Source organism: Meleagris gallopavo, chromosome 1 (genome assembly GCF_000146605.3).
Source record: "Meleagris gallopavo isolate NT-WF06-2002-E0010 breed Aviagen turkey brand Nicholas breeding stock chromosome 1, Turkey_5.1, whole genome shotgun sequence".
NCBI lineage: Eukaryota > Metazoa > Chordata > Aves > Galliformes > Phasianidae > Meleagris > Meleagris gallopavo.
In genome coordinates, this window is record NC_015011.2 from 70514287 (window position 1) to 70539100 (window position 24814).

The following is a 24814-nucleotide window of genomic DNA, read 5'->3' on the forward strand; positions in this document are numbered from 1 at the left end:
TTTTTTTTTTCTAAGATAAATAAGTATCTATTAACCACTAATGGCCACATTCTAACTTAGATTTTTAACAGTCAGCTGTAAACACAGTTCTACCTGCTGCCTGACCCCGAATCCATTCCTGTTTTATTCTAAAGAACTGCGTTTGTGATTCACTGTTTCTTCTTCATCCTCTGGATACTGGGTAAGATCCAAAGTCAGAACTCGACTGAACACATAGTCATCATGCTGAAAAGGGAAAGGATCATACAATTTAAAACGTCTGAAGTAAGCATTTTGTAAGCTCTTAGACAGTCTTAGAGTAACGAGCTTGAATTACCAAAGTGATTTTTTCCATCAAGACAATACATGTAGTTATTTCTAAACACAAGATACTTCAAATCCAACAATACAATTTAATACATGGAGTCACTACATTAATTCTTAAAATGTAAATCAGTACTGCAACACAATCAGTTTGCATTATTTAACAAAAATATAAGTAATAATTGTTACCTCTGGACACACTCCGATCAATGCGTCTGCTTTGGAATAAAACTCTTCCTTTAGAGAAATAACTATCATTTGAAACTGTTTATGTGCCTGTTCCCTAATGAAAATTGATACCTTTGGAATGAAGACAAATAAGTTAGTTCTGGTAGACTTAGACTGTGCTGTAATTACTATAATTAAGCAATGATGAGGAAAGAACTGAACTACATTACATTCAGCAATTCATTTGTTAAAAAAAAGTATCTTAAGACATAAATTGTATTGTCTTATGGAAACACCTCAGATTTGCTGCTTTTTGAAAATGTATATGAAAACTATCATTCACTCTGTATAAAGCTACAGAAGAACATTACATAAAATATTTTTCATTGGCACTAATGCAATTGGAAGGGAGGTAGAAATTCCTGAGTATGGAAAAAAAATGCAAAAGGGCAGTTACTGGTTATATACTAAGTTCACTACAGATGGCAACTTTTTTTTTCCCCCTCAATGATCTCCAAAGTAAAACAAAAATATTCAGCTATAAACTGGAGACTGAAAAAAGGCAATATCCCACAATATAAATTAAATAAAGAAAACCCAGCACTTTTACAGTTAGTCTGTAGTTTTATCTGTGATTAAAGTTATTTTTTCCAATGAAAGAACAGCCACTAGTGAGTTACATCATTAACATTCATCTTATGGTACAAATAAATTATTAAGGATTTGCTAAAACAGATCTCAAAACTGAAAAAGCATGAAGAAAAAGATTTCTTAGTTCTAAGCATAAAAACTAGCTACCATAAAGTAATAGCAACATAAAACACTTTCATACATCAGTTTTGTTTGCTTGCTGTATTTAATTCCTCTGAAGGTTTGGTGCTTTCTAGTATCAGGCTGCTAACAACTGTATCTTACAGATTAAGAAAGAGTTATGAAAGACCGAGGGATCAGGGAAGCTTATAAGTTTTACTTGCAGATCACTGCAATGTTGATTTTGCTCATTCTGCAATTTAAGACACTACACAGACCTACACAGATGTTCAAGCTAGTGAAAGATTTTATTTTAGGGCACCAGTATTTTGTTACCCTTTTTCCTGCATCACACAGGCAGTCAGGCTCCACACATGTAAATGTTCAGCCTTTGTCACAGCTTGCCTGCTTTATGTTGCTGGGGTGAAAAGAGCTGCCATTTCAGTAATCCCCACCCGCCTCAGTGCAACTAGTTGTAGGAGCAGCAGACAGGAACTGGTTAACAACTGTTAGTGCTCTTTTGAAAACATTTAACAGGCTAAGAACGTGTTTTTTATCTGAAGAGAAATCTGTCCAATTAGAAACATGTCTGTCTATAGCATTCTGAAGAGGAATGCTGCTTAGTGCATTCCAAGGTATAAAGTGGAGATCTGTATCACATATATCAGAATATGCCAACTTGGAGAGGCAAACTGCAGAGAAGTGCCTCGTCATCAGCTGCGTTAATGCATGATTCATAACCTGTATGGGAAGTTGGTAATACACCAGAAGCCAGGAAGCTCACAGAATGCATAAATAATTGAAAAGAAAGATAATAGAGTGTGGAGGCAGTGTGGGTAACTGTGGCCAACATCATCAGCCGTAACACATTTGAATCCAGAATTAAGAGGAACATTCAGAAAACACAACATATAAGCAGAACACAAGATCTTCAACTGGTGTGACAAGGCATAGTGGTCCTGAAAGACTAATGATTAGAAAAGAATGCTGTTAAAAAGTGTAGATTATAGAGGTGTTTTGTGATCTTTATTTGTAGTCTTGTTTCCAATGGTGTCATTAACAGCCAGAGCCTAATAACACTTAATTATTTTTGTTACAGTTCCATTACATCTTATCTAGTATTGCTGAAACATGGTGGACTGTGTTAAATGCAGTGTGTATCGTCTCAGAAGTAATGGATTATTGGTATCCCTCACGGGCTTGCACCCCAACAAATGATTAAGGAAGTCTGGTTTTGGAAAAGGCTTTCTCATAGAGCTACAAAGGGTCAGTAACCTCCGAGAAGGTACTCTATCTGGCAGGCAAAACTAATTAATCTTTCCCCAGCTGCTGGTTATAGAGGTATCTTCAAAGCAAACTGCAGTGTACTTGGCATAACACAGTTCATTAAAAAAAAAACAAAAACACAAACTGTGCTCATGAAACAGATCCGATTCATTAGTTTTTACTAAGACTTGGCATCACCATTAATACTGTTAGAAATATCCCTTTGCCTTATTTTATCAAGAAAGGAGTAATTCCATAGTAAGAAGTCCGTAGACATGTGGAGATCTTTTTCCCCCCTAAAAGACATCTACTGTTGGCAATATTTGTGTATTGTATTCCATTCTACTCTATTCTACTCCAATTTTCTTTCTAGTGACTGTTACCAATAGGGGAAAAATAAAGTCAGAGAGCAACAGGAAGCTTCTTCCGTCAAACAAGAATTCTAAAATAATGGGAGTTACAGCTCCTAATTGGTATTAATGGAGATGAAAATATTTAGTAGGACAGTAATATAAAATATTCCAGTAATAGAAAGAATTGAATTTCAACACCTAGATACACTCCATTCTGCTTTTTACAATTAAGGGAATTTAAAGTCCTTAAAAATTCCAACTCAACAAACCCAATCAGCAATTCCCAGACGGCCTTTGTGTCAGATTGCACCACACACATTCATGCTGCACATTTTCTACAGACTTGATTTGTTTTCTCAAAGTCACAGACTGAAGAATGCTTAAAAGACATTGTTAGATTTATGAATTAAAACCTAGCCTTAGTCAAACATCTCATGTACGATCATTATTTCTGTTCTAAACACAATGTTATTTTCAAACAGGTTCAGACAGTGTAAGCAATCTCTCTAGCCCTACGACATCTAATGAAAAGTAGCCATCCTCCTGCAAAAGATACCATTATATGTAGATTAAAAAGACAAGGTAAGAGAGACCAACTTACTTTATCAATGTTTGTGTTATCCAGGGCAGCATCTATCTCATCTAAAATGAAAAATGGTGCAGGCCGAAAACTGTAGAAGAAAATAGTGTTTTGCATTTAAATGCAAATATATTGATAAGTGTTCTAATGACTTTGAGTCATACTACCAAAAAAATTATTCTGATAATGAGTAACGACAGGTAAAGAACGAAAGACTTTTGTAAATATTAAGATACAGTACTAGCAGATTTTTAACATGTTTAAGTATGCATTCTTCCTATCATTTGTACAGCCAAATACTTGTATAATACCAAAATATTTTACCTGTGTACAGCAAATATAAGAGCCAGAGCGGCCACAGTTTTTTCTCCTCCTGACAAACTGTCCATTGGCATAAAGCGCTTTCCAGGTGCCACACAATTGAAGCCTATGCCTTCCAGGTAAGGCTCCTCAGGATTCTCAGGACTAAGGAATGCCTGGAAATGCATACATCTCAATATTAATAATGACACTTATAAAATTGTTGCAATGTGCATTTTTTAGACTTAAATACTGACTGAGCTATGCTTGAAGCTGATAAATCAACTTCACTTGTAGGATGAAGCTTCTTATCGCTTCGGAAGATTAACACTATTAAACTTCCCAGTGAATATTCCTCTTGAATGATGAAGAAGGCTAATTAACAAAACCATTTTGGAAATGGCTCCACATATTCTTACAAACTTTCAAAAACCACAATGCTACACTTGCACTGATTTAAAGCAACTTCTGTGATAAACAGCCATGCAAATAAGATACAGTCTTTGCAGCACCTTTGTTTTTTTGGAACTAATGCATGTTTTCCTCTTTTTCTCCACTGAGAAAATGCCCTTCATTGCTATTCAGGCTGTATACATGTCAAGTATCTTGCAAAGCAATTTCTAGTTCTATGCCACTGCAAATATCTCAAATGGATTTTTTTCCACATATATGGACACTTAGCAAATCACTGCTAGCAAAAATAATCTTGTAGCTCCTTGTATGTTGCTCATACATTCCTTGGTCATCATTATGAAAAGAATGGCATTTCTTTCTCTACAGAAAAGTAATGGAAGAGAACTAGTGGAGAAGCCAGCAGCAAACCTGTGTATGTGTACAATTTCTTAGGCAGAAGTTTCTTTTGAAGTACAACAGACACAGTGTGCAGATTAAGTTTTCTTATTCTGCATAGCAAAGCCTCATGGAGGCATTTTAAGCCAAGTACCAGAGAACATGACACACCTGAGCACTATTGTTTCTGCAAAGTTTCTTGTAGACCTGATCAATAACTATGGACGCATGCTCAAAGCACTGGCTAAAAAGTTCGTATCTCTTTTTTTTCACCTCTTCAAATTCTTGCTTGGATACTCTGGCCTCCTTTCTGCTGGTCTCAAAAGCTATGAAAAAAATTCTAAAATTATTTCATAATAAATCTCCAAGAAAATATACAGAAGAAATAAGTGTACTGTGTCCCACAGCAAGCATCAAGGAAAATACTACAGAAACAATTCTAACACACAAACAGACAACATACCAACATTATGAGTTTCCTCCCTAATTTTAATTGGTGGCCTCCAAAATAAGAAAGTTACATATATTCAGTATACTCTATGCCATACTGCTCTGAAGCAATGAAGTTTTTCTTTCTAATTGTTTCTCTAGGCAGCGTGGCCTTAAGCAGCACAAGCGTTTACTGGTTACAGATTCAGAACTCCTTCAGTTTGGTAGTATTTCAATGTCTGCAATGCTCTTTGAGGACATCGGTAATTTTACAGTAATGCTTATGTCTGAGATTCTGGACAACCTTTTAATTAAGAAAAATTAAAATGATTTTATAATTAAGGTCAGTCCTTTTAAGAAAATATTTCACAATGTCATTTGGTCAAGAAATTACTTGTAACCACTTCTACAAAGTGATTCTTTCTAATCATTTCAACTGTGTTTCAATGAAATACTGCAGAGTGTATGTCAATAAATTATTTAAATAAAGTTAAAAGACAAACTGAGGATAAACACTTAAGCACAAGAAATACCTTAATACCTGAAAGTAGCAAAAGTAGCAGGACCAACCCCATAAAAAGGAATTTTAATTAGGGCAAGAACTTTCAAGGCCATTAAAGAAACAATAAGGAAGACTCAGTGTTACCTTCCATTGATTCCTGGAACTTGGTCCGAGCTATTTGTAATTTCTCTACTGCTCTCAGGTTTGGAACAGCTGTCTTCATTAAGATACTCTCTTTAGATTTTATTTCCTGCTGAATCTGGTTCAGATGAGCCTCTATCTCTTTATCAGACTCTAGATCCTAAAGAAATAAACAACAACAACAGAGAAAAACAAAACAAAACAAACTTCAGATCGTAAGATTTGCTTTTAGGCTAAGACATTTCCATGTATAAAACAAGTAGTCATGGTTTCTGGATAAGCATTCCACTCATCTGATAGTTCTATCTAGAAACAAAACTAAAAAAAACCCAACATCTAATATTCCCTATCCAGAGTCTTAGTTCACAGAATCAATCTACTAGGTCCCAAGTATTGGATTTTACAAATTCTTTGACAATAAAAAAAGTCTCTTCAGCCTAGATATCCATCAAAAGTTACAACACAGGAGAAAGCTCAGCTGTCTTCATTCCTTTATTTGCAAAGTAAATATTTCATTGTGGTTTACTGAAGACTTTTTTTTGAGAAAAGTTCAAATTCCTCCTTGCTCTGTACCTAACATCAATAATTCATTTTAGCTATGATGGTTAAAAAGAAGTATTTACGCACATACAAATGTGCTAAGAAAACATGATTCTAATGGAATCACAGAGTTCTAAGACTCAGTTTCTGAAAATACAATGGGAAAGAAAATGATACATTCCCTCCCACCACTTCCAGTAGACAATCCCTAGTTTCTAGTGTTATGTGTTATAAACTTTTGTGGTAGAACTTGAAGGCAGAAGGTAAAGAAGAAGGAGGAAAAAAAAAAAAAAGTCAGAATTATATTTACAGTATTTCCATGCTCTTCTTACGGTTTAGGTAAACTTTTAGTTAAATGTAACAGAAAAGATAGCTGACCTATCTAATAACTTCATATATTTGTGTCACATACAATTGCAAAACCAAAATAAACGCACACAAATATTTCAGCTTGCTGGTGTTTTTAAGATGTTCCATTTGTAGGCTAGAGTGAGGAATAAACAAATAATTTCAAGAAATGAAATATTTTAAATAAAAAATAAACTCAATCTGTGTTTATTTAAAATGAGATTACCTTCAGTTCTTTAGGTAGGCTATTGTAGTCTATTTTAATTGCCTCTTCCCTTTCATAGATACCTGTAATCTGAGTGTCTTCTGTTTCAGTTCCTACCTATAGGCAAAATGGACATTCCATTTCAGAAATACAAGATTTGTAAATCATTTAAACAATACATTGAAAAGACAGAAAAAGAAGACACAGTGGTAACAGGGTATGAGGTAAACTACTTCCACTGCTTGACCCCCGTCCAAAATTGAGCTAACAGATCCTATAATTCTAAGAATATAAATGCATCTTTATATGAAGACAAAAACATCTGCCAATTTCACTTTAAAGCTACTATGAAAGCAGCAGTAATTTATCTGAAATATGTTTATAGAATAATATGCATAATGGAAGTATACTGTTCTCTCCTGATGGTAATTCATTCTTCTTTCATTCTACACACTGAAGTGTGTAAGTCAAGGTGCATCTTTTATTCAGCCAGCTTGAAAAAAATGAACTTCATTTCTGTTTGACATAAGCAGAGTACCTTCTGGACACTGTGAGCCTGAATTCCAAACAGCTACTGGTCTTTAAATGAAACACATGCCATGCTGCCTTCATCGTCAGTCTTTTCCTACCAAGCTTCTTAGAACCAAATATTTCTGTCTTTTCAGTACTGTTATCTAGGAATCAAATTTGTTATTCCAATTGCCAACTTCCTTAATTTTTTCTTCCTTATTCATACACCAATAGCTGAGCTGCCTACAAACTCATACCTATTTAGACCTATCCTCCAGTGAAAGCACTTTTCTAAGGAGTGGATTCAACAAGATTCCTTCCAACTTTGTAGGCACAAATACTTCAAAGTAAATAACTTCTTTTCTTTCACAAAAAGGGACAAAGAATAATTTATCGCACAAAAGATACTGTTGCTGAAAGAGGGAAGATTGAGAAAAGTAGTAATGTTCAATTCCCTCATAGCAGGAATATTTCTATTTTAGCCTGTTTTTTATTTCTGTGAATATCTACATATACTGAAGTCAAAGGGATTTTAGACCATATTTATATTATGAGTAGGTAATTCACCAAATATTATCTCAACCCACAGACATGCTATATTTGTTTATGATTGACTTGATCCCCTGTGCCCTCTTATACACACGTATCTAGAACACTCCTTCATGCCATTTTGTACCCCAGTGATGATTTTACATATTGACCAGGAATACATCATAAGCATATGCAAAAACAACTGCAAACAACATCTCTGTCTTAAAAAATAAACAAAATAGTTCTCCTGAATGGATGAGGCTTGATCACACAAAACCAATTAATTTATCATTATTATTTAAGACAATTAGCCCTGTAGAGAAAAGAATATAATTAAATGGAAGGCTAAATAATGACTCCTACATGCCATCTATTTTTACTTATATAAAGTACCTCTACTTCACTGATGTCATTTAACGATCCAGACAGGAGACGTATTTTCAAGTCCTGCACCTTGCATTCTAGAAGCATATTATGTCTTCTTAATCTTTTATCTTCCAGAGAAGCTTCTATAGCTGCAGCTTCCTTTTGTAATTTTGCAGCTTCTCTACGTACACAAAAGGCAAAAATACACTGAAGAGCAGCAGCATCACTGCCAATAATATCTATAGTCATACAGCACGAAGACCACTATCTCTGTAATCTTCATTAAAGTATAATGCAAATAGCACTAATTTTTTTCCACGCCCTTCATGCCCTGAAATCACTGAGTTTGACATGGGAACCATGCATTATTCTAGCATGCAAAATAAAGCTCTGTTGTATTGTACTAACTCTACACTCTATTACAATGCAAGTGCTAGTAGCAAGGATATAATCCCTACATATTCCAAGTTCACACTATAGCATCCTTTCCAACTATAATAATTAATAACCATGTTCTGTTCTGCTCCGCTTAACATATATACAGATTTGATACTTCTCAAGCTGTAATCAAGTTTTTTTTTTATCATTACTCCACTTGCAACACATTCTTTTGATAGCATTAAGTTATTTAATGAGGCAGAGACAAAACAGTCTTGCGCTGTTCTTAATCTTAAATACTATAAAATGCATTATTAGGCATGTAAATTAAGGGCTCATTTTGAATTCTGAAAGTTTGTGCCAACATATAATTTTTTTTTTCAAACATCAAAAGAACTCCTGAATAAGATACAGCAGTAAATTGAACTGTAAATTGTCTCTAAAGCAGTTGATTTAAAAGAAGGGTAAGAACAAAACACTGACCCTAAATTAATGTTAGTGTAAGATGCCCAACACTTGAAGGAATCAGAAAAAAACAAACCACTCATTAAATAAACTCAGATGAAAATATGAAACAACCAGCAAACAATGTGTGCAGTGAAACACTTCCAGAAATATTCAACATCTTTTAACATGCTCCCCTGAGATCAAGTTGTAAGCTAATATGTACTTATCAGAAATCAATACATATTTATTAGAAATCACAAGAATACTAAACAGCTCAACTACATAGAACAGCGTATCTTATTACGGAATGGTTTCATAAATATTCTCATTCAAATTACGTTCTGGAACCAAGTATCAAATTAGAAGCTCTTTTTAACTAATGCATATTGTAAAAGCAAGTTACCATGTCTCTAATCATTTTTCACAAGACAACAGAACATAAGGAATTCAAACATCTCGTCGCTAGAACTCTTCTAAAGATTATTACATGAATCATTTTTCCCAAGAGTGTAATAATTACCTATTAAGAGTTAAAAACGTTTTTCTCAACTCCTCTGCTTCACTTTGGGTTTTTATAATCTCAGATTTCTGAACACTTAATCTATCTTTAAGATGCTGCTCCTCCTCCTCAATTTCTTTCACCTTTTTTAGACGCTTTTCCTCATCCTGCATAGAAATATTAATATTTAATATTTTTTAAAATGAAAGATTGATTTAAACCTTTGAACAAAGGATCTTTAACATACAAAGAGTTACATGAGAGTTGAAGTTTAAACCTGTTACAATACTTTCAAATGTGCTGCAGCATAAAGTCTGAAGAGCGCTGTGAAAAAGGCCTGTATGATATGTTAGAAAATCCAGTTGTTTTTTATACATAGGCATGGCCAGCTCCAGTTTTGTGACTGCACCAGACTGTAACACCATCAAACAAGGCAGGGATCCTAGAACTCCTACAATCTGTAGCCTACTCTCTTTTCCTCGGTTATTCCAGTAGCCTCCAAAAAATGTTCCCATCTGCTGTACTTGTACAAAATATTTAACATCACCTCACATAACCTGAAATCGTGCAAAAAGTATTGTTCAATAAAGATAAATCCTAAGGTAATCTGCAGAGAACAACGAATCTCTGCAAAGAACAAAATACAAGTGGAAGGACTTTACATGAGTTTACCCCTGTGTAAGTCATACCATTGCTAAATTGTTAAAACTGAGGTGTAGAAATATAGTCAACCTAATACAACATGCAGGAAGGCAGAGTCCTTAAGAGATCAGCATTATGGAAATTTAATTAAGATTTATTGCTGTTACAGTATCAGACAAAAATACCTTCACAATTTAATACACGCAGTCCTTCTCTAGGACAAAAATATCAGAACTTAGAGCTCTAAGTTGTATTTCAAAAGAATTACATACAGGCATCAAGTCAAGTTTTTGTGCAGGCCTGAGTCACACTGTTGTTTTTTCTCAGAATCAGATATACACATCTTCATACTTACTAAGTATGCTTGTTTCTTTATATGCTACTAGAATACAGATGTCAAACGATGCACGTGGCTTCTTTGCCTGCTTTGGAGCAGTTTTACTTTTCAAACAAAGCACTGCACCGCATCTTTTCTCCATCACTTTCTAGTGCACCAGAAGCACAGTTTATTTAACAAACAACATAAATACTTTGAAAATTAATTATGAATGTGTATTTTTATTCCACAGTCAACAGGATCTTGCTGAATTAAAAAACAAATCAAAAACACTATGAAGAAAGAGTCTCTGCATAATATTTCAATTAAAAATCTGTATTTAGTTTCCAAACTTGGTTATTTTATGCCTATTAGTATTTATGAAGCACCTTAAAAATGAAAGCACACATTATTTACTGCTTCACATAAAATCTTCTAGTGAGTCCCAGTTCCACAGTTTTATCTGTAGTCACATGCTGCCTTTTTATATACACTAAACACAACTCTGTACAGTGATTCCAGTTTTACTTTTAATAAGTTTATTTTTAGTAATTAAGTATCCTTACACAAGTTACTCTGAGTTTAAAAGAATGACATGCACATCTTTTTTTCCTATACTTACACCATCAACAATGAATTAAGCATTAGAATTTCTCTACAGAATTAACTATGTGCGACTGAATGCAGTCCTTCCTTTCAGCCCCAGGTATTTTCTATATGTATGTTAGTTACCTTCTGTAGTCCAGTTATCTCAGATTCATCTTTATTAATAGTATCTCTTAACTTGCTGACAGTTTCTGTTAGTTTCTGTAGATGCTCACGATTATATTCCAGCTGAACACTTAGTCGTGTCTTCTGATTTTCAAACTCCAACCTGGTGAAAGAACAGCATTTCAAGCCAACACTTAGAAGTAGGCTAGTAACCATGACTTGATGTTATTAGTAGATAGATTTTCAACTTCTCTCTCTCTCTCTCTTTTTCTTACTAGATCACATGAACTTACATATATTTCCATCATTGATTCCACTATACCAAATCCTACGCATATACTGGAACTTAAAAAAATACAGTAGTAATTCTTCAACGCATATGTTATGAAAGATACAAAGTGGTCAAATATTTGTTTTACTGTGACATGCACTTGTCAGCTGAAGGTGTCTGAGAAAATTAAGATGCCATTTTCCTTAGTAGTACATTTCTGTACCAAATCACTGCATCTTACAGTCAGTCATCCTTTATGACCATGAGAAAGCCTTCATATCATCCTGAACTGCCACTTCTCATGTGAATTTAAGAAAACTATTATTTACTTTATTTTTCTACAACAGTACAACCAAAATAACACATTTTTATCTTCAAGTTTGTTGCAAAATGTCACTGGCTGTACTGTCTAATAAATCCAAAACACAGCTGTGCAACTGCTAACTAATTATTGCAATGGTAATATAACATTTTCCATTTTTTTGGTTTTTATGGTATGACAGAGTTACTCAACTACTAGCGTGCCCAATCTCATACACTACACTGTTTTCACATTTTAATTACAAATACCACCTTCTCTTATCAATCTCTTCTTGTCTTCTCACATGTTCTTGTTCATACACACGTATATTTTCAATGCCAATTTCTTCACAGAATTCCTGGAAAACAGCATCTTCCGCCTTTGAATAAATGGAAAAGGAACAGAGAAATGCTTATGCTATTTTGCAAATCACAGAATTAAAATGCTTAGATGATCATCTCGTGTTACAGGTTAGGCTTTCACAGGAAACAAGCTCAGTAAGGAGAAAGAACCTGTACTTGACATTTTCAAATAAAAGCTTCAGCACAAATGCCAAATACAATGTGTATGATATGCAAAATGTAACTTTCATCTAAACTCTTCCTGCCAGCACCTGGTCATTATAAAGACAATTAAAATTATTACAGTATAAGCAGCCTCCCCAGTTTTGTCTGCGGTTCCCATTCACCTTAAGAAGAGAAACAGTAGACACTAATGAGCTTCATTAAGCTTCTTGATGTAGCTGCATTCATTTTAATCCTTTCAAAGAAGAGCCATAAATATTAATTGCTACATCTCATTTACAACAGAGCCACAGCAAAAAAATAAAAGTAAAAAAAGAACGCAACAATGTCTGATTTCCTAACTATACAGTGTACAGTTAACAGTAATGGCAATGGACTGAACAAAACATAAGACAACTTCAAAGGCAAAAACCAAGTTCGTATATATTATTTTGGTTGGTCTGTAGGCTTGTTTAACCTGATATCAAATGTTATATTCAATCAAGTTATACTATTCTTAGGAAACTGATGGCCAGCCTTTTTTGTTTTGCTGTTGTTTTTTGTTTCCCCCCACTACAAGCAAAATTACCTGGATATAGGATTCTTATGGCCAAAATACTAATGACTTTCTCAGTGCCTGCAGATGACTCACACCTGCACTCCCCCACACCTGTACCACAAGCAAGACAGACAATGCATAGTACTTCTGGTTTCTCTTCACATACAAAATTTCACTCCTAGAGTAATTCAAGAAAGTTCCTTGACTCTGAGCCTCTCATCAGTCTGAATTACTATACACCTCAAATAACTCCAGGCAGTGGTTATAAATGGTCTACAGATCTACATTTACCTAAGTATTTAGGCGCAGGGCTTTGAATTTTCCTGTTAAAACAGCAGCATCACTCTTCAGCAGTCTCTACCAGATTCCCTAGTGTTTGGCAAAAGGAATGAGAAGGGTGGATTCCAAAAAGGAGGGAATGACGTATTTTTTCTAAGAAGGTACAGATTTGCCAGAATTCTAGTAGAACACAGTATGAAACCACCTTTGTTGTCAGATTAGGCTTTAATATTATTCACCTCACTGAATTCCTTCAGTCTTTCATAGTAACAGAACTTTTGAATGTCAGCTGTCTGTATGAACTGTTCTGGGGACTGTCTGAAGAGAATGATGGGAACTGGGTTATGAGGTGGCAGAACAGTCTCAGAAAAGACAGTCTGGAAATCTAAGATTTACATCGTGTAACATCTTAGAAAACTTTTCCTGTTGCTGACAAAAAGTGAAAAGATCAGGCTTTCATGTAGAAGTTACTCGGCAGAGAAGCATAGAATTGCTTAGATTGGAAGGGATCAAAGATCATTAAGCTCAAAACTCCCTGCTACAGGCAGCACTGCCACTAGACAAACTGCCCAGAGCCTCACCCATGCTGACCTTGAATGCCTCCAGGAATGGGGCATCCATAACTTCTCAGGGCAGCCTGTTTCTGTCCTGACAAGAATAGAAGGACCTACCTCATTAATCTGCTTCTGAAATTCTTCTAGTTTTAATTTTCTTTGTACTATTCCTTCCTTTATCATATCATGCTGAGACTCAGTATTTACTAGTTCACTTTCCAGCTTTGACTTTTCCTAGATAGAAGGGAAAAAAATAGTAACTTTTCTTAACAAGATGGTCAGCTTTCTAGAAACTAACACATTTCTGAATCAGGTTAACTGTTTTTCCAATTAAAAATACTAAATGTTATTTACCCACACATTGCAGATTCGCCTGCAATAGTAAAACAAGTAACATAGGCATAATTTATAAGCACAGTTTGAATTACAGAGGTTTGAAGATTACTAAGTGATAGACCAAGCTCAGCAGAAATTCAAATTAATTTTAGAACTAATTTTTAAAAAAATCATTTCAATTGTTTTTTGACTAAAAAAATATATGTTTTACTAATTCTTTAGTCATAATTGCTGTATGTAAAACAAAGTAAAAAGCCTCTATAAGGAATTCGTATTTACTTCACTGGTAATTACAGCTCAGGTAAAATAAAAATACAGTGATTAAGCATGAAAATTATAAAGTCTTAGTACTACACCATATAGAGATTAGGAAGATGTTTCTTTTTAATAAGATCTAGTTCACTCTGTGAATATTTAAGTCTTGTCTGAGTTCCATGGCATTGAGCTTGCAACTGTTTCAAATCAGTCTCCTTGCGTTTTATCTTCATTAAGTCCTAGAAAAATATTAGAGTGGGAACAAAGAAAAAACATTTAAAGCAAAGCTTTACTTATTTGGAAACTCCTTGTTTTTCAAATTCCATGCGCTATTCAAGCCAACCTCAATGAGAAAGGCCATGCTGAAGGAAAATGCTGATAGCACTGGTCATATTCAAGAGTCATTCTACAAAGATTTATTTGTCAGAAAAAAGCATACACATACAAATTTCTACTCTCTTCTCACGCAGTCTGAGATTACTAGATGTATGGCAAATTTTACATTGACAGGTTTTGGTTCTGTGCAAACATTTTCATGTGGGCAGAATGTATTGACTTTTTTGCTAAAAGTCTTTGGGAACACAATTCCTTTCCCCTGGAGTACTATATATTATGTTTGACTGGTTCTCCACCTCTATACATGTGAACCAACCCACGAGCCAAACGCAGGGACCTATAGTAACTTACTAAAAACTAAAAGAGTATAAACAACTACTCTCTTCTCTTTGCTGCTTCCAGAAGTTTTGAGACTCATCTTTATCTCTCTCCCACAGCTAAGTTAAAGTAAATGCACCTTACTGCCTTTTGCAGTTAAGCACTTTTTTAAGAGGCCTACCTTCAACTCGGTAATCAATGTATCTCTTCTTTCTTTCATTTTATTTATTTCTTTATCATCCCAGCATCTAGCTTTAACTCTCAAATCACTAGATCCTCCAGAAATCACTCCAGATTTCAGAAATAATGTTCCATCAAGTGACACTGTCTGCAAGTAAAAATTAAATTAAAATTCTTCTTTATACAAACCAGTCAAAATATCCCATGAAATAGAGCACCAAAATATGGTGGTTAAGCAAGTGACAAATGCATGTTAGTTGGGACTACGTACTTCTACCCTGTTCCAAAATATGTTAACATGAAATACACAAAAAAAGCCTGCTGTTTCTTGGCACAAGTCACGTTTTAGTATTATTACAACAGATCAAAAAGGGAAATGAAATTTCCTTGCATTTGGGAAATTAATGAGAGATTTGTGTACATTGGCAATGAAGGTTATAGCCAGGTCAGAAAAGCAAAACAAGCAAGGTGATAATGGAGAGGAGGAAATCTAGGCAGCTGGAAAAACAAACAGCTCATCTGTAAAAACAAAACGTAAATTTTAGTAAAGAAAGTGGAGATTTGGGGAGTTAACCTAATTTCAAGAAAACATGACTTCACATTCATCTTCAACTTAGAACTGTTTCAACCACCATTTTTAAAAGGTTTAGTAAGTGCGTAAAAGTGCTCTACAGACAACGACAGAAGTAGAAAGATGGCTGAAAGAATGGTACGAAAGGAGAAAGAAGCTGCCTCATCCATTTACAGTCTACATCTGCAACTGTCTAAAAAAAATAGAGATTATTAAAATAACTTTTGAAAGCACTTCTTCATGGAAAAGCTAGAAAGCTGATGTTTTATTTTTAAATTGGATAGTTTTAACAATGTGATTATTCCTTTTTCCTCATCCTTCCTTTCACAAGTAGAGGACCATGTCAAGAAGTATGCCTGGACACTAACATAATCTTTTCTAATTTATTTCCTTTTCCCAGGAAATCATTTATATGTACCATACAGAGGAAAATGTAAGCATGTGAAATATCTGGTGGCTTATGTAGGAGGAGTTTGAACAGCAAGGTATCATTTTTGTGTTTTTACGCAGTAGTTTGTGGGATGCTCATAGAAATATTATTTAAATGGCATCAAATGCATAACACGTACAACCAAATTCATCTTCTTACCTTCAATCTCACTGGTCCATCAAATGCTATTTGTCTTGCTTCTTTAACCGTTTCACAGACCAAGCCATTCCCACTCACAAACTGAATCACTTTTTTCAATGGAGCAAATGGAGTCTGCACAACATCCACAATCATTTTAGCTCCTTTTATCTCTCTTAACCTCTCATTGATGGGCTTGACCTTTAAAGCAAATATGCACTGTTTAAAATTCAAGCTGTAATAGCAAACCATATACAAAAACTCAACGGTCTGGAAACAAGACGTACAAATCAACAGAATAGGTATCAAGTGCTACAAGACTAGAAACACCTGTTTTTCATGTTTTGTGTGCAATACCAGTCCTGGAATTTATGTCTCTTACTGTACATGAAGTGCACATACACTAAGACAGGCAGCATGAGAAATAAACAAGATGAGTTTAAGAGATCTGTATGCAGTTGCAGGGCAACAATCTTGGGATCATGTAGACATATTGCAATGGCTCACATGATTAGAGTGCTGCAATGGAAACACAATCTTTTGAGGAAGGCCAGTTTGAGAACATGAGCTGGAGCTGCCCTGTATGCAGGAAACAGCTGCATTGACAGAGCTCTGCTTGGAGATGAGTGAAATAAGAGATAGTTTTGGAAAGGACATGGAAAAAAAAAAGTACGTGTTACACGGTAGTGGGTGTCTGCAAAAGGACACTTCACCATGAAGACAAAGTGGATTAAGGCTGTTATCTGCTCAAGGAAGAACAGAAGAGGACATGAGTAATTCAGGAGGCTCCTGAAGATCACTGACAACTTCTTCACACAAAGTGAGGGAGGAGTCTAAGAGGAGAGGAGCTCTGCTGGACCTCATTCTCACCAACAAGGAGAGGTTTGTTGGTGACCTGCAGATAGAAGGCAACCTTGGCTGCAATGATCAAGAATGAGGTAGAATAGCTAAGGAACCTGAGTGAATAGAGTAGGGCAAAAAGCAAGATCATAATGCTGGACTTCAACAAAGCTATTTTGGACCCTTCAAGGATCTGTGTGGAAAAGTCCCAAGGGACAAGGTTCTGAATTGAAGAGTGGCCGCCCAAGAATGCTAGTTCATATTCAAAGATCTCTCCCCTAAGAGTGGTCCATACCAACAAGCAGTAAGTCAAGCAAAAATGTCATGGAAGAATAAATTATTATTGGTAAAAAGAAAAAAAATTAAAAACTAATAATAATAATAATGAGAAGAAGGAAGCATACACGTGGTGGAAGCTGGAAGGATAATCTGGCAGGAAAAGAGGCACTGGACAAGCATGCAGATATGCTGTTAAAGAAGGCAAAGTACAAATGGAATTGAATCTGGCAAGGGATGTCAAAATTACCAGTGGTGTCCCCCAGGGGTCTGTGCTGGTTCCGGTCTTGTTCAACATCTTCATCAATGACCTTGATGAGGGGATAGTGGCCACCCTCAGCAAGTTTGCTGATGATACGAAGTTGGGAGGATTGGCTGACACGCCTGAAGGCTGTGCTGCCATTCAGCGAGACCTGGACTCCTGTATCCCAGGAGTCAATACTGGGTCCCGTCCTGCTGAACATCTTCATTGATGATCAGAATGATGGGGACAAGGGCACCTTCAGCCACTTTGCAGATGGCACAGAACTTGGAGGAATAGCTGGCAGGCCAGATGGTCGTGCATCCCTCCAGATGGACCTAGACAGGCTGGAGAGCTGGTCAGTGAGGAACTTCTTAAAATTCAACAAATGTAAGTACAAAGTCCTGTCCCTGGTGAGGAATTACCCCATACTCCAGTACACTCTGTGGGCTGACAACCAGAAAAGCAGTCTGGCAGAAAAGAACCAGTGTCTTGGTAGACACAAAGTTGAACATAAGTCAGTAATGTGCCCTTGGAGAGAGGAAGGTTAAAAGCATTGTAGGCTGAATTGGAAGCAATGTTGCCAGCAGGCTGAGGCAGGTGATCCTTCCCCCTCTCTTCAGCACTGCTGAGGAGGAAACTGTCCAGGCTTGGGCTCTCCAGTAAAAGAGACACAAGGAGCTGCTGAACAAAGTACAACAAAGGGATGCTAAGATGATTAAACGGACTGGAATATCTTCCCACAGAAAGACACCTGGGTTTGTTTAGTATACAGAAGAGAAAGCTTGAGGATCTTGCTTGCATGTACATGTATCTGAAGGGAAGGTATAAAGACTACAGAATCATGCTTTATTTTTTTGGTGCCAAGCAACAAAACAAGAGGCAGTAAGCACAAACTGGAATACGGGAGATTTCATCTGAACATGAGGAAGCGTTTCTTTACTGCGTGGGTGACTGAGCAATGAACCAGACTGCCCAGAGAAACCATGGAATCACCATCCTTGCAGATTTCCAGAAATCACTTGAGCAACCTGATGTAGTTGGCCTTGTTTGAGCAGGGTGGTTGTACAAGATGACATCCAAACTTAACTGGTTTGTGATACTATTTCCACAGGCATAAAACATCTAAATATATAGGCAGAAGATAGCACGACATTTTTCGAGCTATCGTGTTTGCTTTCCCTTAACACGTAAGCCTATTTAATGAGCCAGCATTAAGATTTAAAGTGTATTAACTTGCTGATGACAAGAAAAATATACTTGCCTCAAGGTAATCCAAAGCAAGGAAAGTTTCAGGTTCAGCTCGCTCTTGTTTTAGGAACTGAATGCAATCTCTTGCTGTTTTTTCCGTGGCAACAACAATAGCAGTCACATATTTGCTGAATACTTTGGTAACAGCAAGCTGATATTTCTTATGAATAGGATGGCACAGGTCAAGCAATCTTCCAAACTGAAAATAAAATATACAGAGAGAAATAAAAACTTAATTACAGATATCAAGAAGTATTTCTGCATGCAGTATTTTGAAGTAGCAGAAGTAAAATGTGTTACATCTATGCCTTCTTACAATGGGCGTATGACAAAAATAGAAATTGCAGCAATCACCAGATCAAACACTAAAGTATGCTTTCAAAATCTGAACAGATTTAATTTTTATCTAAGGTGACTGTTATTGTCTTACTTGGAATTATTAGCAAATACTTTTAGAAATATGATATAATGACAATAGTAAAACTTGCTAAGCATCTTTCTTTGCAGAAGTGAAACTACCTAGTATATAAGACCTTTGACTGTGACTATATGGTCCTAAATACAAGGGCTGCTCCAAAAGTAATGCCTCCTATTTTATTACATTAGCCCACAATATCAGGATGGATGCTGGCGGTAAAGGTTGAACCTTCCTATCAATATTCCATTACATTTTGTTGTTGCGTGACAGGTGGCAGCAAAGGGGCAGTCTGACAAAACAGTGTTTGACGTGGAAGTGCACATGAAGCAAAAGTGTGTTGCTGAATGCCTGCATGTGGAAAAAGTTGCAACACTGACATTCATTAACGTTTGCTGAATGTTTATGGAGACCAAACAGTGGATGTGAGCACAGTGAGGCAAGTGTGTGGCTTGTTTCAGCAGTGGTAACAGCGACACGAAAGGGAAGTCACATCCTGGATATCTCTGCACAGGTGTCACACCATGAAATGAAGAGTGTCTCTATCAGCTCATTCAAGAGAATCAGATAATGGTGGTGACTACGTTGAAAACTAATTACTGTACCTGAGAATTTGTTCTATCAAATAATATTACCATGCTCTTCATATCTGTTGTAAGTTCTATGGAAATAAATAGGAGGCATTATTTTCAGAGCAAGCTATCTAATTAGAGCAGTTCACTGGAAAATGACAACAAGAAAGGCACTATTGCTTACTACTGCAGTTTTAACTGAAAAAAGAAGTATCTGCATCTATGAGTAGCATGAAACCAGTTCAATCTGCTTTTCTTGTACTGAACAATTCAAATAAGACTATTTTGCCTCATACTAAGACACGACCTCCATAGGCAAAATTAATTCCATGTGCATATTAATTCTGCAGAGTAACAGTAAATCTAAATCTCAGTAATCACTGATTATTTGCTGCAGACAAAAGCAAACTAAACTATCAGATGCAATAAACAAATACCTACCACAAAAAAAATTACAATCCAGAAGTATTCTTTCAAGTTTTACAAATATATTCACTTTCACTATCATTCAACAATAGCTTCTGCCCATAATATGATCCTAGAACAACTTAATTTATTTGCTCTATGTACTCCCTAGAGGTTGTTTTTTCTAATTCTGAAACTTTAGATACAGGTGACCTCTCTCTGAAAGATTGAAGCTATGCACTAATACATATCCTGATCATTATAACTGCAGGTGGAATGCCATACTGTTATGGAAATAAATATGGGCAGTCCAACCAAATCTTCAAAAAAATACTAATATTTCCAATCCAGCAATGCAGGAATGATTAAAAATAAAACTGTAATAAGCTGTGATATTCATTTTGTTAATCAGTCAGATCAATGAAAAGGCACTCACACAGCAGGACTCACACTGTTGCATGGCTATTTCAGTACCACAAATGTTCACCAACTATTAAAAGTATCTTTGAATAGAAGTATAGAAACTTTTAGATCTAAGCATTTAGAAGCAGTAAGCCATCACTACTTTCTACTTATGAATTCAACTGACACTAAAACTTCCCCCACTTCTGACTTAGTGGATTATAAGAAGATAAAATGTCTCAGGATGAAAGGATCATGACTTTAATTTGGACTGTATTCAGTAATCTTACATCAGAATGTAAGAAGCAGCTCAAAAGCAATGCTGCTACCTTACATGCTGGTGTTTCAACTCATCCACCTTTCATTTGTTTGAAGCTATTCATTTCCTTTCAGGAGCTGCAAATAGATTGAGAGCATCCACAACATCTGATCTCCTCTAAGCCAGCAAAACACAGTCCAATTCTCATGTAGGGTTTCAACACAAAAAGCTAGCAAAAACATACATGCAATCATGCCTTTGATTATTATTGTTTTTTAATATCTTATGAATACGAACTGAAAAACCTGTGAAGCAGAATCAGAAACCAAATTTCTTTCTCTCTTCAAAAAACAGACACCACAGTTTGAGAAGGTTCTGACTAAGACAGAGAAGCAAAACACAATATTTTATGTTTTTATGCTAACGTAAGAACCACAGATGTCACCTTACAAGCATTATTTTCAAAACAGTATCCCTAGGCTGTATGTCTCAAACAAGAATGAATGAGGACATATACACAAAGATATACCTGGAGATACAACTGATTAGATGTATTAAAGAGCTGGAAACAACTCCCAAGTAGTAATATCAGAAGGAGTATGTTTAAAAGTGTCTATAAAATGGTTTAAATATTAAGTCATAAAACAATCTTGGTAAATATTTTGAGGTCTTAAGAAAATGCAGTATCACTATCCACAAAACAGACAGTACTTAAGAGTAATTTCAGTAAAATATGGTACATGCTAAGCAAAGACAAACCATGTGGGAAAATCTCATGTTCCTGAGTATTCTTTTTGGGATAAGTGGTCTTACAGCTAACTTTCCCATTGATTTGTTCAAAATAAGCACGTTAAAAACATGTTTTGAAATAGATAGAAGAAAACAAACCCAAAAACTAAATAAATCACACTCCATAAAAAGCACACAAAATCAAAATTATTTTTGGATGTAAGCAATAGTCTGCATGCTCCTAGTTTCTAGCAGCCTTTCAGTGTCTGAAGAGGGGCACACACTTTAGCAGGGTTTGTTCTGATAGGAAAAGGGAAAACAATTTCAAACCTAAAGAGGGAAGATTTAAATTGGATAAAAGAAAATAGTTTTTTATGATAAGAGTAGCAAAGCACTGGCACAGGTCGTCCAGAGAAGTGGTGATCCTATCCCTGGAAACATTCATGGTCAGGCTGGACTGGGATCTAAGCAACCTGATGTGGCCATAGATGTCCCTGCAGGGAAGGAGGACTAGATGACCTTATAAAGCTCATTCCAACACAAATGATTCAATCATTATATTTTGCAAAGGGCGCTTAAGCTGAAAATATCATACAGGACAGTCCAATTCACTCTAGCTGCTTATTCACGCTAAAGCAGAGCTCTCAGTTTGTAATACTGAAATAAGGCATTTAAATGAGGTCATTCAATTACCACAGAATCTGGATACAGTCTTTTAAGGCTTTCAACAATCTCTGCTCTCATCTGCTGACGCTTTCCCTCATGGTAATCAATTCTGGCATTCTGTAGTTCACCAACTATTTTGTTCAATTCTTCGTTCACTTCAGCTATTCGTGTTGTTGAATTCTCCATTTCTTTAACTAGCATTTCCTCCTTCTTTTTTTCTTCTGTCAGTGACTCGCTTTGAACAGAAGCAAAAACAGTAAAGCAATTTACTTTTACAATTATACAAGCTTTCAGCTTATAAAATTAAAGTCGTTCACAGGTTATAAAAAAAATTAGTGGTGAAATGCACCACCCATACCTTCACAGTGCTAGCATCCACTGTTTGGTCTCCATAAACATTGCACAAACATCAGTGAATGTCAATGGGTGCAATTTTTTCAGCATGAAGGAATTCCAACTCCACACCTTAGTTTCATACACGTCTGTGTCAGATGTTGTTTTGTCAGCATGCCCCTCTACTGCCATCTGTTGCACAGCAACAAAATGTAACAGTACATTGGCAGAAGGTTCAACCACTGTTGCCATTCTACCAGCATCTGCCTCTGATGTTGTGGGCCAACATAGTAAAATAGCAGGCACCACTTTTGGAGCAGCCCTCATGAAACAAGTCACTTACTGAGTTGCACTCCACAGCATACGCATCTTTCAAGGTTTCAAAATTAATTTCAAGTGAGAATATATGGCTGTGTGTATATTAAAATACACTATTTTACCTGCTACTAATAAAAGGTCTGATACTGTAAAACTAAAAAAACCTGAAAATTCTCACTCATAAGTATAATGACACTGCACCCTTTCAAAGACTCTACTATTAACTACTTGATTAAAATAATTTTTTGCATCATGGTCACAATGGATTGGCTGCTCTCTGTCCATGGCAGAACTTTTTTCAGTACGCAGACAGCATCGCTAAGCCAAAGCACACGTTGCAGATGCACAGAAGAAGGTAAGTTGAGAGCAATCTACCCCAACTTCTTGCAGAACACAGGGCTAACACAAAAGCTGGATCAAACTGCTCAATGTACAGCTTGCATACTCTATTTCACAAAGAATGAAAACAACACAGGAAACAAAGGGACAACTGACATAAGCTTTTAATGCACAAGGTTGATATTAACTTGTTTCTAAAGCAGACACTACAGAACTGCTCTATACTCTCACTCAGAATTTGTCCATTAATAACCCCAACCCCTACCCACAGTAACATAATCTACACATCCACAAAAAAACAGAAGCAAGTATAAAACTGTTTCAAACAACAGATGAGTCATCATAATTCCAATACGCGTAATTCATCATAATACACAACTGAAGTAACTAAAATATTAACATCACAGCAAAAAAAAAAAATCACAAACCCTGAAAATACATAATATAAAAGAATGAATTTTCATTTTTAAACATACGTGCATTTTTTGGTATATTCTTCCAACTTCTCTACTCGTTTTTTATATTCTTCTATCTGTTCCACAGTCTGTACAATGGTTTCCTAGGCAATCACAAACAGATTGTGTTATAAAAACAAATACTATTTTTTTTTCCAACAAGACACAAAGCTCTTAATTCAGTTTAAGTATTAAACCGTTACCTATTCTTCCTTTCAGGTATCACATGCTGAAGAAACAATATACTTCTCATCAGTAGATAAGGTACACCATGAACAACAAAATAATTTCATCTTACAAAGGACGCTACCATAGTTTTTGTGTTCAGCAACAGTTCAGAGAAAGCCTCATATCAAATGAAACAATTTTAAACACAGTGTTAGTGAATTGCAGCTTTTAAAGCAAAAAAGATTCTTTTCTTTTCAAAAGGTTAATAAAAGCTTTATCCTAAAAACAATACGTGAAGTTGACATGGAGATTCTTACCTAAAATCATTGTATTAGCATAACCAAACCAGCAACAAATAAGTCTTTTCAGTTACCTAAACTGAACGAAAATCCATAAACTACAGCAAGTAAAAGAAAAACACAAAGTTACCTAAGTATTTTATTAAGTCATACCTTCTGAAATCCTCGAGACCTACTGTTTCCTTTCAAAATATCTTACATATCTCTATCATCTACAGTTTTAAATATATTGGTCTCTTTCAATCATTTGTCTTGCAAAGATAGATTTTCTAGCAATGTACACTAATGATCTGATATCTGTGTTTCCCAGAATCACAGAACTGTAGGGACTGGAAGGGACCTCTAGAGATCATTGAGTCCAACCCCCCTACAAAGCAGGTCCCCCTACAGCAGGCTGCACAAGTAGGTGTCCAGCCTGGTCATGCACATCTCCAGGGATTTGGAAGAGGTAAGTGGATTTCTGGGCAAAATACAGAAGCACTAATTTCATATACTCAACACTTAACAGCTGTTACTGAACTACAGAGTAACAGTTCGAAAGGGACCTCTAGAGCTTGCCTAGGTCACCAGCTGATCCAAAGGAAGGTCATTCATATAAGCTTGTTTTGTGGCCTTGTCCTGACAAATTTTGAATAGTTCAGGGACAGAGACTCCAGTCTTCCTGCACACTCATTTCAGTGTTTGACTATTTCCAGTTTACTCAATTTCCCACATTCCAAACTGCACTTGTTGTATCCCATT

At 35.8% G+C, this 24814-nt stretch overlaps 1 protein-coding gene across 1 annotated transcript; it reads right to left on the reverse strand.

Moving 5' to 3' along the window:
- On the reverse strand, positions 1–24047 carry LOC100542049 (structural maintenance of chromosomes protein 1B). The gene is made up of 18 exons (XM_019617299.2): positions 23628–24047; positions 22189–22396; positions 18727–18912; positions 16127–16306; positions 14968–15114; positions 14234–14371; positions 13659–13775; positions 11919–12025; positions 11096–11237; positions 9427–9572; positions 8109–8262; positions 6696–6791; positions 5585–5741; positions 4681–4835; positions 3745–3896; positions 3442–3511; positions 493–603; positions 1–225 (listed from the first exon to the last, which is right to left on the reverse strand). The coding sequence occupies exons 2-18, from the start codon at positions 22360–22362 to the stop codon at positions 124–126; spliced, it is 2334 nt and encodes a 777-aa protein (XP_019472844.1). The 5' UTR covers positions 22363–22396; positions 23628–24047; the 3' UTR covers positions 1–123.
- Between the last annotated feature and the right edge of the window lie 767 nt (positions 24048–24814).